Here is an 18282-nt window from a genome sequence, read left to right as displayed (position 1 = left end):
TGAAACCTGCTGCCGAAGGTTCTGGAAGAAGAAGTAAGAAGGGCAGGAGAAGATGATGGTGTTTGATGGCTACGCAGTTTTACTGCTTGGCCTCAAAAATATATTGCACCTTTGAATTTGTAACATTTCAAGAATGCTCTTCAGTTGTTTGAGTCTTTCATCATTCATATTACTCTTATTTTTTGTGCCTCCACCTTGATGGCTCTTAAAAGAAACAAGTGCACAAGACCCATGATCTAGTGTTTCTATTTCATTACCATCATTATTTTTTTATTATTACTTTAATGAAATATGCTGAGAACAAAGGCATAGCTTCCAAATCTGGCTCCACAGAAAGGAGACCCTGCTGACCCCAAAACAGTGCACATTTACACCTAATAGTCCATCTAATTTAATTAGCTGTTTAATTATTTTAAGAAGCTCGGTTCACGTGTTGATTTTAGCCGAGGAATGCTTCTTTTAAAAGTAAAAAACAACAAGCGTTTAGAAATCAACAAAGTGTTGAACTCATTAATTCCTGAAAATCTCATAAGAAAGAAAAATCCTTAGGGAACGGAGGATCTCAAAGACTTGTGGAACTCCATTAGACAGCCATTATCATACACAGCAGGTGACACTAAATTGCACTAGTGTTTCTTTCAAAATCCTCAAATCAGTTTGGAAACTAAAACCAACAAAGCAAACTTCTCAAATTGTTTTTTCATTGGAGCTCATAGATAATGTAAATTGCTATCCAAGTGTCAGGATTGTGCTCACCTTGTCCTTTACGTCCAGCAAACAGCATAAGGTTGTCTTTGACGGCAGAGGAACCGTCCGCAAGCGTAAACTTCAGCTTGAATTCGTAGAAGATACTGAGGCTCGGGATGGAGGAATAAGCCACGAAGGAGGTGTAACCAAACTCATCACTTCCACTGAATCTGGGACGAGTGATATTGACGGCTGCAAATCAAACACATTCAGAACACGCTCGAAAGCTCACATTTGTACTGTACATGCTTATGGATTAGCTGCTGCAGGCTCTGCGGTGCATGTGTGTTCATTTTGTTCAAAGTAAGAAGTCTGATTCATCATTCACCTCAGAGCCTACCAAAAGATGGCACTATTGCCACACAATACAGACCAGGAGTTGGTGAAACGTTTCCTAATCCGTTGCTCAAGCATGATGACCTGTTTTCAAATACTACCACCTTTTCTCATCCTATTCTGTTTTCATTAGTAGCTGTTTAGGAAGGATTCTGCCAAGCAAGCTTAGCATCGTACCCTTTGTTCACAAGGGTATTGCAATAACCCCAACGATATTCAATAACAGTCTCAAGTTTACTTATTCTGAACGCATCGTTGATTCAGTAATGATCCTGCTTGTACTCCATTTCAGCATACCCATCCACTTGATTTTACACAGGGGACTCAATGTGAATTTGCCCATGCTTATTGAAAACTACATGCCGCTACGTGGTTGTTGTTGCAGTGTGGATTCAAACACAAAACTGCTCTTCTTCACTCAAACACCTTGCATATTCTTCTTCAGCCCCAGGAGATGGCTTAGAGGGCTTCAGAGCACCCCTCCGCGACTGCCCTCAGCTCTGTTTGGCTGCTAAATTATTAATAAACCCGCAAATGCTTCTGTTATCATCTCCAGTCTGCTAGAGCTGGTTGTGTTTGTCTATTGCTTCTTGTAGTGTAGTGGCCACCATGTTATAGAGCCATCACCTATTTTTAAACCGTGCTGTTGTTGATTTGATATTAAACATGATGCTTTCCCCCTATAATAACAACTAAACTCTCTTTTTCTTTCCACATCAGCACCCTCAAAATATATATGTTTTAAATGAACTGCTGTGTTTCTATGTGAAATAGTTTATCCCTGTAAATACAGCCATTGACCAAAATTTATCATGAAAATGTATTTCCATACTTTGACTGACTTAACATTTGTGCCATTGCTTTTGAAAATTGTTCTTTGTGTAAGTGGTGAATATTTCATGATGTTGTATATCTTTAATTAAACAGCTCCTTTTTAATTACTGAGCATCTTATCTTTCGAGACTAAATGTTCCTTACTGTATAGATCTAATGCACCAAAGTTTCTTTTATTTTGCATATGTTGTTAATTTTGTGTCATCCAAGAGACATAAAACAGAGCTAATTTAAAGAACGCCACATATTTGATATGTTATGAAGGTCCAGAGCCTAGATCTCAGCATTATTAAAGCAGTGTGCAATCACCTTAAATTAGATGAAACAAAAAGGCATCCAACACCCAGAGAAGAGCTCTGATTGGTCTTCACGAAGCTTAAAAAATGACAAGAAAGCTTCTCTAAGAGAGCTCAGGTTGTGTTAGAAGAACAGTGGACATAACTTCCCATTTTCATAGCAAAATATAAAGAAATAAGAGCTGGTTGTTAGAGACCTTTGCACATTACTGTACATCTTATGTTTTCCTGTTACTCATTAAGCAGTTACTACTACATTAATAGTATATTGGCATACAGTTCCCATTTATAGTTTCCTTTAACTAACTCTTGTACATACTTTTTGAGTGGAACTGGTGGTTATGGAACATATTATTAACAAAGAAGCTTATGGACTGCCTTCACAAAGTGCATCCATCTGTGGATTATAACACCACATCCTGTCGAATAATATTACATAGCATTTCAACTTTGCTGTGTGTTTGTGTAATACTGTGCACAGGAGCTGCAGAGGAAAAACAGAGTGACGTGCAGCTCTGGATCGTGAAATGAATTCAGACATAAAACTGCATGTATACAGTATGCAGCTCAGCTGGAAAAAAAATATTGATAAATAAATGCTGGGCAAACAACACCTTCTCAGTTTCTATAGAATGAAAGGCTTAGAAAAACTTACACCACTGCTAAACTAAATTGCTAATCGACAATAATGTAGCACATTGTTCAAAGAGTGAAGCTCTTTAAGATTGATTATATGCAAAAAAAAGACATTAAAATAACTCGTGAAGGTTAAACAAAGTTGTTGAACTCTGCAACATGTAAAGTCTTAGAACTTTTTGAATTTATTTGGCCTTATTTGATTCATTAAGACTTGCATGGCAGGTGAAGAATTTATAATTGTCAGCTGATGACTGCTAGAGCTGATGGTAGCACTCAAAAACCATGAGCTCCTCTAAGCAAGTACTGAGATCTGAAAATGAAGCTAATTGATGCCTACAAAGGAGGGAAAGGCTATAAAAAGATATCACGGCGCTTCAAGCTTGCAATTTCTACTCTATGAAATGTCATTAAGAAGTGGCAAAGGATGGAAGATGTGGAAGTCAAGACAAGATCTGGAAGAGCAAGAAAACTTTCTGATAAAGCTGTGCAATTTGCTATGCTGAAAGACAAAGCAGATCCATGGGATGGGTTAGCTGATGGCGTGCAGTGTGTTGATAAACAGGGTATGCATGGAACAACCTTACCTGTGTCACCATCCCAAAAAGTATTCAACTAAGGTTTGCTGGAAACTGTCAAAAGCTAAAGTTAAAACCTGGCTCCTAAAACCATATAATACCAATAGTATTGTATGGTTGAAGAAAACTGAACCCAATTTGATAAGACGTCGCACTGGAAATGCACTGCTTTAGGGTTGTGTGGCACCCAAATTTTAAATGAATAGAAAAAAATCATTTCAAGCATTGCATGAAAGCAAAAAAAAGAGAAAAAAACAACAACTTAAAAAAACAACAAAAACCTGACAACAGGATAATGATCCCCCAAAAGGCTGATAATCCAAGCTGAAATAAGAAACATGGACTAAATCTGAAAGGTCCATGACCTGCACATGCCCTGAACATCTGTAGTCAGAGCTGTGTGTGCAAAAAAACCCCAGGAAGTGTCCGTGAACTAGAAGTGAACTTCCAGAAAGAGTCAAGAAGACGAAAGTAACACTAAAATGTCATGAAATCGTTTTTTCCCCCTTTTTTGGCACAGTTCAAACATAACAAAATATGTCATTTCACCAATTTGACACATAAAATTATAAAGATGAAACAGCATTTAGCTGTATAATTACCAGACAAGACTCGTGTAAGACACACACTATAGCTAAGTGTGGAGTAAAATATATAAATCTGTATCTGTAAGAACATGTGCTATACTGACAGTATCATATACTGAAAATGCAGTACATCATTTTCCATGTTTTATTTCTATCAATTCCAATCATGAATCTTTAACAGGAGGTATTCCAACTTGTGTACAAAGGTACAACATTAATATTTCTGAGTGAAGGCATCTTCAATACGCATGAATGTTTCATGAACTTGATTCTGGAGGCATTTCAGCTTTGCTTCCTAGTCTTGCCTTTCCTCCATTTCCTGGTTGTTCAGACCACCTGATGAGAACTGAACCAAAGAACTGAAAATATGACATTAAGAAAACAAATACAAACCATATTGTTACTGTTTCATCTGTCCTAATAGACACAATAGAAGGACAAAAATAAATAAAAGACGGCCCTGCTGCCGTGCTATCACGGCTGGTATTTTGCTAAGGGCACCACGTTAGGAAACAAGCTCCAAAGTAGCAAGTAGTCCTGGAAGGCAGGAGACCTTAGGAGTGATCAGTTTGTCTCTGATCTTGTCTGATGTTATCAGGATTAAAATTCAAATGTCAGCCATATACTTAGTGTGAAACTGGAAGGTTAAATTTCTGTGTTTGGCATGTGGGTGCTGAGATTCTGACAGGGGCTGTGGCATGGCTGAGCGACTTATATGCCAAGCACCCTGCTGCCACCACAGCCAGTTTAGTCAAGCAAAACCTTTTGTTTCTGAGAACCATGACCTGTGAAGCCCTCTTCTTTATGGCATTACTTTTTGGAAAACACACACATAAAGTAATACAGAAACCATCATAGAATAGAAAGATAATTGTATAAAAAAAAAATCTATTTAATCATTTCTAGGTATCTCATTTTTCTAAAACATTTGACTGAAATCAAAAACATTTTTAAACCACGTTAGCTGTCATGGACAGTGAAAGACAAGGATGCAGTTTACTCAGTTTATAGGTTTAGTCATTCATTCTGGGATATGTTAAGTATCATTTGTAAATCCATCATGCTATATTTCAAAATTAAGGATTTAGTGGTATGTCACTGCATGCTCATTGGCTAAAGACTCATGAATCACAACTTGGTAGCCAGTGATAACTGAATATAATTTGTAGTTTGTGTTGCACATCTGTAGTAAAGAATAACTTAGTTATTGATATGGCACAATGCTACGTGACCTACACTAAGTAACCTTTGTGGATTTAAACACCTCCAACATAACAGCGACCGCCACCAATCAGAGACGTTGCTCTTTCAATTTAGGATTGTGGGTAGAGTTTACATCTTTAATGAATGTAAAAAAGAAAGAATTGGGTGCACAAGTTTGAATTTATGTAGGATTTTCTCTAAAACATACAAGATTAAACTTAAATATATACATACAACACCACTAATATGTGGTTCAATGTTCCTCAGCAAGCTGCATCTTAACCAGAAACATTTGATAGCTTCTGGCACAAGACTGCCTGGATATTTAACCACTCTTCTTGGCAGAATTGGTGGAGTTCATTTAAATAGTTTGGTTTCCTGGCACAGACCTGGCTTTTTAAGGGTTGTCCAGAAATTTTCACTAGGAGTGAGGTTAATGTTAGCCTGATTTATCTATTCAAAAAACAGTTTTGATGTGTGTTTGTGATCATTGTTCTGTTGGAACATCCAACTTTGTCAACTGTCTATTTGTTGATCTGAGGTGAAGTTGAAGAATTTGTGCAATGTCCCAGAACCATAGGCAGCAAAATAGCCCCGGCGCATGATGCTACCACAACCATGCTTGACAGCCGGTACAGTATTCTTAGGTTTGAATGCATCACCTTTACTTCTCCAAACAATCTTTGTCTCATCAGATCATAAAACCTTTGTCCAGAAAGCATGTGGCTTTTCGATTTTGGAGCAGCAGCTTCTTTCTTGCTTTGAGTCAATGGTGATTTAAAACTTAGTTCACTGTGGACAGTGACACTGGTGTTCCAGGAGTTTCCAGTTGATTCCTGAGTTGTTCCTGAACATCCTAATCAAATTTCTCTCATTTTAAGGTGACAATCTGGCTCTTCTTCCAAACATTGGCAAAGCATCAACACATGTGAATAACTTGTACAATTGTTTGAAGTGATGATATTTGAATTTGCATTCCAGAAATGGCTCCAAGAGACCTTCCCAGCTTTTGTAAATCTACAATTCTCCTTAGATCTTCAGTAAGTTCTTGAATTTTCACATTATTTTGAGTATTTCAGTGAGTGCTCTCAAACAAATCTGACTTGTAGTCAATCATGAATGATCACTAACGAGAAGTTAATAAATCTGCCATGTCAATTTAAAAGACACTGCAGAACCTTCAGCACCTCTTGTTAAAAGATTTAAGTAAACATTTGTATATATTTGTGTCGCTATAAGGATTGTTTTGATCGCTGAATCATACAAAGCTACTCTAGTATAGTCTAAGAATAAAAATAGGAAGTTAGAAATTTGCATGATAGTTCTCAATTAAGTGTCAGCAACATTTGCAAATAGTACCAAACACAAAAGTTATTGTAGTAAACTGCTTATAACCCTTACATTTAAAACACTACTAATGCAGAGGAGCAGCCTGACATAAGAAAAAAATATATATGTGAGACAGTGCTGAAACGACAGCTGTTGGGAAATAAGATCTTATAAACTTGAAATAGGCTAAAATATTCAAACAAGTAGCCACAACTTTTGTCCTGATTATCTGACTCCATGGATGGAGGAAGATTTTTTTGCTTTTTCAGCAAAATTTAATTTCATTAATCGTTTTATTTAACAACAGACGCTGATTCTACCAAATGCTCAAGGCTCTAATTCACTACATGTCTGCAGATCACTCTCTTAATGAAGCTGCTACATCTGCCCTGCATTGTTCCGTGTGTAGCTGCTCTGTGAATCACTTACTTTGGTCACACAGCAGACCCTGTCTTCCATAGGGACACAGACAAACGGCCTCTAATGGTGACTTCGGGATGCATGTGGCTCCGTGACTGCAGGGGTTGCGCTCACAGGAGGTGATCTGGCACAGCCGTCCGGTGTATAATGGGGGGCACTCGCAGAACCAGTCCTCAGCATCACTAAATGTACAGACAACCACGTACAACATATAAGAAGTGGAGTGAAGCTGAAACTACGCACACTGAAATGCATAATTTCAAAAGAGTATGCAATCCATGAGATGTCGGCTATACACTTAGTGACAGTGGTGGAGAAAAATATAAATCCCAAAGGTTTGGATGTGTGAATCATAGAAGTAGCTGCAGGAAGCCAGCATCATTAGCGTACAACATCACATGTACGCTAACCAAAAACAAAACAAAACAGAATTTTTTGGCATGTCAAAAAACCTAAAACCAGATTTTTCTGTCTAATTTCCACCATTAAATTGTGTACTTTCTCTCTTGGCAAGAAGCAGAGGGTGACCTAGCATGCAAAGTGATATCCAGACAGGGACTTTATAGGATGCTCGAAGATGTGCACAACTCTGAAAGGTATAAAATCAGACAGAGGAAGCATTGGTGGGGTTTCAAATCTATAAATTAATAATGTGTTTTGAGCAGTGCTGCAGAATATATTTTGCTCCTTGAGAAAATGGCTTCTAGAAATGAAATATTTACGTTCTGTCATCAAAGTTGAGAACTGTTTGATATGACTATATGGAAACACAAAGGGAAAATGCTTGAATTGATGGTTATTAGCAGGCTGCTTGATTCCAAGCTAGTTTAAGGTATCGTGATGCACAGCTGTCCAGTGTCACTGACAACTGTGAAAAATGGTTTTAAAGCAATACTGAAAGATGGAAAAATGTCATGTAGTGAACAGAACAGGCGGTGTTATTTTTTATAGGCTTTGACAACCTGCAAGAGGAAGAATGAAATATTAAATGCCACTGCACCTCCTGCTGCAGCTGTTTTGATTCAATGCTTTGAATCCTGCTAATTTGTCCCTTGCATCGTCACTTAGTGTCAGTGTTTAAATGTTGGTGGCAGACAAATTGTGTGGGTTTTCCTCCAGAAGCGCCAGATTTCTCCCACAGAAAATCTGAGACTAAATTACACGTAAGTGAGACTATATGTGGACATGTTTGTCGTGATGTTTTCGCAGGGAAAGACACCGATTCAACAATCCAGACCTCTGCACAGGAAAAGTGAGGACAGAAAAAGGATAATTGGACAGTTGAACAATAGGGGCGGAGCCAGGGGCCACACCACAGGTGGCTATGCATATACTCGTAGAACTGTTAACTACTATTTTTTTGAGCTGGACTTTTAAAAATGTTTTTTTTTTAAATAATTATTGAAATATTCATTATTAAATGTACTTCTACATGTCAATCATATCTGCACAAATGATAAATATTGGCCTACAGCTATTTGATGCATATATTAAACATATTTTTCTTTGAAAGAATGTATGATTTACCACATAGCAAATATACTATTAAATATAATAATATTACAATTGCTTCATTTACTGCCAAAATATATTTTAACCTTTTGTCCAAACATGGGTTTTGCGGCTTAACCGAGAATACATTTAATATTTAACTTTCTCTTTTCTCATAAAACACAGACCACAAAACAATTAGCTGCCATCTGTAGGTAAGCAGCGATTCTCCATCACTGAACGCGGCTTACAATTAACAGAAGGATCAGTTGCGCGTGAAATTCTGCCCGACCTAAGTTTACCTTCACTATCGATCAATTTTGATCCTCAAAAGCAGTAAAGGAAAAAAGACTTAACCTACCAAACTCCATGTAAATGGAGGGAAGATACATCATTAAGCTTGAATGGTTAAATGACTTGTGCAAAAACAGGCTGCAGATATTTCTGTCTCCAAAAAAGTAAAGTGTAGATAGAGCAGCAACACTCGAGTTTTAATTGGCCTAATCACAAACTTGATGTGTGGGGTGACAAAAGGTTATTCTAATTTGCCACAGGCAATCACCCTGATTACTAAATTGTAGTAATGTTTGCAGATAAATTTGAATATGTTAATCACAAATGCATAACGCCATATCTCCAGCCAATCGAATCCTTACCGCTGCAGCACACACGCTGGATAAATAATTAAAGAAGACATACATTTTTAATCTAATGAGTACCAGATAAAATGATGAATAATTGACCGGTTAGCTTATGATATTCCTGTCAGCTAGAACAATAAGATGTGCAGCCACATGTATTTCTCAGATTTCAGTAAGTTATTTACAGAGGGCTTGTTTTTAAGTGCTTGTTTGTATGCAAATACACTTCTACAGTAAGGCTGAAGTCCTCAGCTCTCTGGATGAAAGCATTTATAGATTGAAAGACCATTTGCTTTCCAGAATGTAAAGAGCCAGTTGGACAGACGTATACTACACATGCTCTGTTTGTTAGTGGGTGGGAAAATTATCTGAAAGCGTCTGTTCCCTCACTCAATTAATCTGTAACTTGAATTCCATTATACGCCAAGTGATGAAGTGGAATTTACACACGGCTTTGACCTGACATTCTCAGACTTCTGAGCGAGCGGGAGGCTGTTCGATATTTTTCTGACCTCTTCCAGGCAACCTTGCAAACTTTTCCTTGCCGGTGGAGAAGGGTGATGTTTGTTAAGTCTCCATCACAGAGCCTTTTGAAACATACTGCCATAGAAATGCATACAAAGATGAGACTTGAAATAAATCCATATAGAAAGGCAGTATAAAGCATGAAGGAACTTTTCTCAAGGGATCAGACAATATTTGTATGGTCCAACCTAGAACACATTGCACTCTGCAGAAAACTGTGCTTTTCAGTAACACTTTTGGAAGTATGTTCACATTCAAACTTCTCACTTTTGAAATATGCCAGCATATCTATTCAAGTCTTATTTTATACTGCAAAACTCTTTAGCCTTAGAATTTTTGTGGAACATTGTCCTCTAATAAAACCGAACGCACTGCTGTGATGTCTCATGAATTAGCTATTCTTGACATCGCTGCATTTTTGCAAACTTACCAACTCCTTAACCAGCAAGAAATTTCCAATGTTTAATAAAAACACAGAAAAGGAGTGTGGAGAGTGCACCTCATACGAGAGGAGCTACACTGCACAAAGACTGTGTTTGCATTTAGACCCATGCTGCACTGATAAAGCGGGAGGCCCAGAATGACACAGTTTATGGACAAATCGAATGCAAACCCATATTTCAAATGATAAGTGAATAAAAGTCACATCAACCCCGGGCCCGTTACACTGACAAACAGCCAATCTGATCAGCAGTAACACCGAGGTTTATATTTACCATTCGTGTCAGAGATGCTGTGATTTAAACAAACTGTGTGTAGTAAGAGCTGAGAGTGATAAACTTGTGTATTATCTTTGTCCACGACACACAGTGGACCGATAACGGACAAAAACTTGAGCGTTTTGTTGCTGCTCTGTGACACTGCAACAGGAAACAAGAACTCACTGAACATACAGTGTTTAGGAGAACACTAAAGAAAGAAAAAGCGAACGTTTTATTTGAAGTATTACTCACAGAAAAATATCTGAAACAAGCAAAAATGATAATTAATGATCATCTGGAGCACACACGCATGCATAAATGTGCATGAAAGAAATAATAATTTAAAAAAAAATCTATGCTGCTGTACAGATTTCACAGTGTTTTCTGTCTTGAATCTTAACCTCAAACAGACAATAATTGCATTTAAGTTGACGGTAGAGTAACTGTATGCAGCGTAGTTTTCACACAGTTTTTATTTGCTCCTCATGTCTGATATGAACATTTACTTTGCACTAAAAGGACGTTTGTGTAAAGAGCTGCATGGCACCGGCTGGATATATTTCCCATGATAAAATGTTAGTTACACAGCAAGGTTCAGTACAGTACCTCTGGGATTCTTTTCATTACAAAATATTTCAAACATGTCATCTTTTCATACACTAAATACATACCCAATATATTTGTGTTTCCACAGTGTTTTGTAAGCTGACTTCTAATTATCTTTGGCCAAGGGATTTTGAACATAAAATACACTTAGGGAAACATTATTACATACACCTTGGTAGTAATGGGTTGGAGTTCCCTTTCCTGTGCACCTCAATTTCTTATAGCATGGATTCAATAAGGTGCTGGAAACATTCCTCATAAGTTTTGGTCCATATAGACGCGACAGCATCACAAAGTTGCTTTAGATTTGTTGGTTGAACATCCTTTATAAAAATTTCCTGTTCTATCACATCCCAAAAGTGCAGACGCAGCACAACAGCTTCTGCAGCAGAAGACCACATCCAGTGTGGTGGTCTTAATGGTTATGCGAGTTACTGTTGCCTTCCTATCAGCCTGTTATCAGCCATCCCAGTAGATGTGAAATACTCAGACCAGTCCGTCTGCCACTAAAAACCATGACACATTCAAAGTCACCTAAAGTCAAAGTCACTTCATCATTATGATGCTCGATTTCAACTTCAGCAGGTTGTCTTGACAATATCAACATGTCATGTCATGTGATTGGCTGATTAGATGCTTGCGTTTATAAGCAGTTAAACAGGTGGACCTAACAAAGTGTCTGATGATGGCATTGATCAAAAGCCTTTTGGACATTTACAGTGTAAATGTCCTAACTTTGTTTAATCTTGCAGGGATTTTGAAGAACCAGCAGAAAAATAGGCCTATCTATATATGAAAGGTGAAATAACAACATTTCTAGCCTGTAACAACCGAAAAGTAACCAACACATTTTGTCATCCTTATTATTTTGCAAGGACACGAGCATGTTGGTAAAGCTACCTTCTTTCTAAGAGAGTTTGAGGAAAACACTTTTTAGGAGATGAAACATGTTGCACTTATCCTGTTGAGTTGTTGGAAAGTTTTCAAGAGATAACATTAACCCAAAGTGAAGCGAGTCCTCATCATGTAAAACTCACATTTGTGTGTCCTGTGCCTATCTGTCACACACTCACACTGTCAGGCTCTTAAAGCGATACAATCAATTTCTCTCTTTTTGAGCTCATCATCCATGACAGCTGTAATTCTTGGCTGTTCTACAGGAGACATTATTTTCTCCATGGCAGCAACACATTGAGGAAGCATTCACAAAGTCACATAATCATTCCTGCCGACTGACTCTGCTGAGAAATCTGGTATAAACAAACTTCAAAACATTACAATTTTGAATTCCGGCTAACCAGAAACACTGTGGCTAAGAGGTAGTCGTCAAAAACAATACTTGATGTCAAGAATCTTCAGTTGTTTCATTATGAAACATAACACAACTACCAATCCTAATTTAAAAAAAAAATATTGCCATACATTATTTTATTTCTGCCAACAAAGCCTACCGAAACCTTTTTCACTGAGCTGTTTTTTCCTCTCACACACGAAAGACCAGCGTCACTGAACTGGTGTTTTCAGGGTAGTTAAATGCAATGAACATGACCGCTGCAGATTACTTTAAGTCAATAGTAAATCAATATTTTAGTCAATATTTAGGCCAATCGAGCATCAAATCTGTCCACAACTCATGTTAGCGCTCAGCAAATGCAAGATTTATTGCTGCTTGAGTGACAGTGCACAGCTGTTTCAGGAAATCTGTTAGCCTTTAAGAAGAATTAACCTACATTTAAAATGTGGCTCCTTTTAAAAGATTTACATCTTCAGCAGGAAGCATTAGATGGGGGTGTTAAAAAAGTACTGAGAGACTGATTAACACATTAGCGTTTTAGTCTTAATTAATGAATTTAGTAAGAGCAATAGAGAGATACAGATGTCATGTTAAAATCTCTATTGTATTTCATTATACTTTATTTAGAGTCAAAATAATGATAAAAAAAACAAACAGATCTCACGGGAAATTTAAATGCTGAATGCCATTTTCCTTTCATATTGAGTTGTGTGCAACTTGCTTCCATTTACCTATTATCATTATTTGTTACTTCTAAATATGTCAAGGTTATACAGGAACTTATTTTAAACATGTTTACTAGTGCAAACAAACCAACATAAAAATTAAGTTAACAAAAAAATCTTCACAGAATTGTTTTGAACGCACTCGTCCTCCAAAATTCAAAGACGCAAATGCAATAAAGTCTGTAATGAGCGAGCTTTCTTTGGAAATATCCTTCTGAGACCACAACTGTGCTCAGAATGAAGTGGAATAATTGTTTCTTGGACCTTGAGTTATTTTATAGATACTTTGAAACAAGCATAGCTGGAGGTCTGATTAAGGTAAAATTAGTTTCACTTTCTTTGTGAAGAACACTTGCCAGAAGTGAACTTATGAGGAGGACTGAGTGCTACCAAAACACGGCCACCACAGAATCAGCAAAGCGCCATCTCTACTTCAACCAATTAGCACATATTCTCCTCTGAGTGTGAATACAATGTGCTCTGTTCATTGTATCCTTATCCTATATTATCCTTGTAGACCATCAGCTCGTTTCCTTTTACTTCCCTGAGAAGATCACACAATCTCACTCCATGATGAATACACTAAAGCAGCTGCAATCAATAAGTTTCCATTAACAATAAATCAGAAATGCTTTTATTAGAAATGTGTTCGTCAGAGTTACAGGCTCACAGAGAATCATTTTCTAACTCAGCAGTTACCTTCAGAATTTCAGTATGTTTCATCTAATTCAGCTTTGGTTTTATAGCTCAAGTTTTAGGTTTTGGGGTCATTTTCATCCTTGTTAGAGCTCTCATCAACTGTACTTTACCGGTTTGATATATGGACTTAAAGAAGTAGCTTGACATGTTGGATAATAAGCTTAAAGGGCTGAGAAAAAAATTGATTTTTTTATTTTTTTTCCTGTCATGCTATCTGCCCCACTTACTTGTTTGAGATCATTGCGCAAATTTTAAATTAGACAAAGACAGAGGGATACAATCCTGTGTTATGGTTAAAAAAGCAGTATAAAAGCTGTCATTTTATAAAGAAAATTATTTGCCGTATTACTTTCCAAAGTCCTTGAAATCAAATTTTGCTTATGCGACAAACAAGGCCTAGATATAAGCACAAAAAGACAAAATAGGACCTCGCTGGGCAGAGTAAACATCGGTTCCTAATGCTCGCAGCCTAACCACAGACACCCTCAGGCGCTGCCAACTGCTCACTCAAAAGGTTCAGCGCACGCACAGAGAGAGGCATACTGGGATGCCATCAGCATCAGCACCCCAGCAGGACACTCACAGTCAGGGAGAAGAGTATCCAGGGACAAGACACTTATTTAAAAAACTATCTAATCATCATGATGCCTTTTGACTTATTATCTAACTGTATGAAATCAGGTCTGCGCATTTTCCTCCAATTAAACAATAAATGGGTATAAAAAGAGGATCCCAGAGAGGCTTTCAGAAGTAACTATGGAGATGGGTTCAGGGTGCTGTAAAACACAGTGTGGGCGAACAGTTCAACAATTTAAGAATATTGTTTGTGTGCACAATTAATGTGGCTATTTAATTATGCAAGGTGCATAATATCATTAAATAAATCACAGAATCTAAAGAAGTCTCTGAATGCAAAGCTGGAAGCCATTGACACAATTGTGTGGTAGAAGTCTGTATAATATTGGCAAGTAACAGCTGAAATATAAACAGAATGTTTTTCTTATGCTGTTATCAATAAAGCAAAGTATTAAAATGACTTGCAAATCCATGCATTCTGCTTATATTTACACTGTCTTCTAACCTTTTTGAAAATAGGATTATATGCGTGTATATGTCTTGAAAATAAACTGCATTGACACTCTGTCTAATAACATCTGCCTGTGTGACCTGCAGCCGAGATTTATAAACGACACAGATATCAACCATCGCAGGGCTGGCACTGAAGATAAAAAGGACACAGTTTTCAGGTGCTGATTGCCTGGCTGGTTAATGTGTATGTATCACACAGCAGCCACAAGCCATTATCCTCTTGGGTTTAATATTGATATTTCTACTTGCCTAAATGAACAGAAGCGACATTAAAAGCAGGCAGTGGTAAAAATCACCCCAACTGAACTTCGGATAAAAGTCCTTATTCATCTTATTATGTTGCAGTAGTGCAATTCAGGGCAACTACCACATAGACCAGAGCTCTCTGAACTCCTGGTGACCTCCGCATGCTGTGTGGTTCAAGAGGATACTGCAATAACGCGTATTCATCACACAGATAATTGCAAGGCCCAGTCTCTCGCACATGACAAGCCAATGCCACCAGCTCTTAATTGGTATTCTTGGAGCTATTCACATTCCAATATTCATGGTGTCCTTTTTCATTTCCTGTTGAATAAATGCATCTGTTAATTGATAGTGTCATAACACAATGAAGAAGGCATTTACCTAAGGTGAAAGAGCATCATGTGTAGTTAATGCATATTTAAAAAGACAGGCAAAATGGCTGGTAAGTGGGGCCTGATGGCAGTCTGATGAGCTGCACTAGATAAAGATAAAGGAAGAGCAGATCTTTGCATATTCGCCTCGGCATGCAGGACTAACTTGGCGTAGCGATTGCCTTTAGTGGACAAGAGAAAATTGACACGAAAAAGCGAAAATTAACTGGCCATGGCTACATTACTCTTTTAGGGAGATTTTAATTTGAAGCTGTAAACAACACCCATGTGTCATCTTTCCAGCCTCCTTTCAAGATGACAGAAGATCACACATCCAGCAGATGTTACGCTGTATTTCATTTGCGACACATTCTGATGACCTGATGAATTAAAATCCAATATCTCTTTTCTTTTCTCTCTCATTTGACTTCATCATTTCCCAGGAGAAATAACTCCCGTCATCCAGTAAATGTATGTTTACCTGCTGGTTGATACCTCTTGTCGTAATATTTGACAGACAATGGAAAATAAGATTTTAGAGCCTTTTAGCTGAAAACAGCTGACTGCACTGATGACACCAATAAAGTCAGATTTAAAATCTTGGCTCGTAAAACCCAAAACAATAAGCTCAGAGAAAATAGGCTAAATAGTACACCTGAGACAAATGGATCCATTTCCCTTAGAAGAAATCACAGCTCTAAACAGACCAAAACACACTAACTGGCCAATTTGTGAGGTGCACCTGTTCAACTGGCTGTCAATGCAAAATATGCAAATATCTAATCAAACAATCACATGGCAGGAACTCAAGCAGCAGCACTTCCTGTTATTTGCTGTCCTGTGTTTTACATTGACTTTTCAGAGCAAGAACATGTTATTTGGCAGGGATAGCTCAGTAGGTAAAGTGGTCACCCCGTGATCAGAAGGTCGGCGGTTCGAATCCACCTAACGGCTACCCTGAGGTACCCCTGAGCAAGGTACCGTCCCTACACACTGCTCCCCGGGCGCCTGCTTAGTGGGCTGCCCACTGCTTCACTGAGTGAATGGGTCAAATGCAGAGAAAAACAAGTAATTTCCCCATGGGGATCAATAAAGTATCCATTATTATTATTATTATTATTATTTCAGGAGATTTGAGACCTGAGGCAGAATACTCATAAGTTCAAAATTTGAAATTCTCAATAGAACAAATGTTACAGACTCTGGGATGATGTAGAGATGTAGACATTTACCACACAGGAAGAGCATAACAAAAGCTGCATCACAAGAACTGTGGGTCCAGTGTTTTTATTGAAGCTTTAGAGGAAGTAAAAGTCTGGACATCATGGCCTCATCCATAAGTCATAGACTTGGTTGACTGATCCTTGGCTTGCTCTTTTCACATATCATACTGTGCTGGAGGAAAGACACCCAAGAGTATGTGTACAAATACATTGCTTGGATAAAACAACCCACCTGTAATGTAGATGTAATGTGAATATGTTGCTAATTTAAAAGAAAAGTGATTTAAGGGATCTAATTATGAAGTATGCATTCACTGAGAAGCACTTCATTAGGCAAACCTGTTCAATTGCTCATTAACACAAATCATCCAATACTGTGGGAGAAACTCAGAGCATTTAAACACGTAGACACGGTCAAGACGAGCTGCTGCAGTTCAAACTGAGCATCAGAATCGCGAAGAAAGGTGATTTAAGTGACTTTGAACCTGGCATGGTTGTTGGTGCCAGCAGGGCAAGCCTGAGTATTTCAGAAAGTCCTAATCTACTGGGATTTGCCCACATGGCCATCTCTAAGGTTTACAGAGAATGGATGATCTGAAAAAAAGAAAACATTCAGTGAGTGGGAGTTCTCAGGGGGGAAATGCCTTGTTGATGCCAGAGACCAGAGGAATACGGTCAGACTGTTTTGAGCTGACAGGAAGGCAACAGTAACACAAAAATCCTCCCACTAATTATGGCCAATGCATGCAGAAGAGCATCTCTGAAAGCACATCAAACCTTGAAGCAGATGGGCTACAACAGCAGAAAACCACACAGGATGCCACTCATCTCAGCTAAGAAGAGGAAACTGAAGCTATTTCACACTGCATCATCAAAATTTGATAGTCGCAAATTGGATAAACCTTCCCTGTTCAGTTGAGTCTTGAATTTCTGTTGTGACATTTAGATGGTTGGGTCAAAATGTGGGGTATATAACATAAAAACATGTTAATCAGATCCATCCTGCTTTGAATTAATGATTCAGGCTGCTGCTGCTGGTGGTTTAATGACGGTTTTTGCCTGTCCCGTTTGGCTCTTTTGCCATTAGATGGATTGTCTAAAGGTGAAGAAAGATGCCCAACGGATTTACTTTACCAAATAGACCATCCCAGCCTTGCCGTTATGGTCTATTTGATTCACCTTTTATTGTTTATTTTATTTTATTTTCACTTGCTAAATACGGGACAGACTTGACTGGGGAAAAGAAAGGGGAGAAAGAAAGAGGGAAAAAAAAACAGCAGAGAAGAGGGACGAAGGGCAAAAAACAAAAACCAACAAAATAAGCAGACAAAAAATACATATATCAATCACCTGGATCACCTGTTGAGAAAGAAAAAAAGAGAAAACAAGCAGAAGAAAAAGAGCAATAGAATAAACAACATCACGATGATCTATGGGAATATAACAGTAAATACTAAATATTAAACATTATTGTGCAGCACGTAAGATGGACAGCGCACAGTGTGCTTTGAGGTAGGAGCCAAAAAGGGTGTAGTTTGTGTGTGTGAGCACCCGTGTGTACACCTGTGAGCATGACGCGCTTGTATTTAGGTCCCATGATGATCCGGCCCAGGGCCCGGTTCAGTCGCGCCGCCGGCCCCACAGAGCCCGGGACAGCCCACCCGACCCCACCACAGAGAAAACTGCACCCACCCCGTCATCCACT

The 18282-nt window shown here is 38.2% G+C and overlaps 1 protein-coding gene across 2 annotated transcripts in view; it reads right to left on the bottom strand.

Moving 5' to 3' along the window:
* Positions 1-18282, bottom strand: part of eys (eyes shut homolog) — a 167693-nt gene that overhangs the window by 9619 nt on the left and 139792 nt on the right. For both annotated transcript variants that reach the window (XM_005915494.3, XM_005915497.2), the window contains exons 43-44: positions 6976-7148; positions 757-939 (exon numbers count right to left, since the gene is read on the bottom strand). In XM_005915494.3, the coding sequence (XP_005915556.1) occupies positions 757-939; positions 6976-7148 (356 nt within the window). The remainder of the gene's footprint in view (positions 1-756; positions 940-6975; positions 7149-18282) is intronic.

Source organism: Haplochromis burtoni, unplaced genomic scaffold, assembly GCF_018398535.1.
Source record: "Haplochromis burtoni strain Fernald_Lab_line unplaced genomic scaffold, NCSU_Asbu1 Contig_12, whole genome shotgun sequence".
Taxonomy (NCBI): Eukaryota; Metazoa; Chordata; class Actinopteri; order Cichliformes; family Cichlidae; genus Haplochromis; species Haplochromis burtoni.
This window is presented reverse-complemented; position numbering and strand designations above follow the sequence as displayed.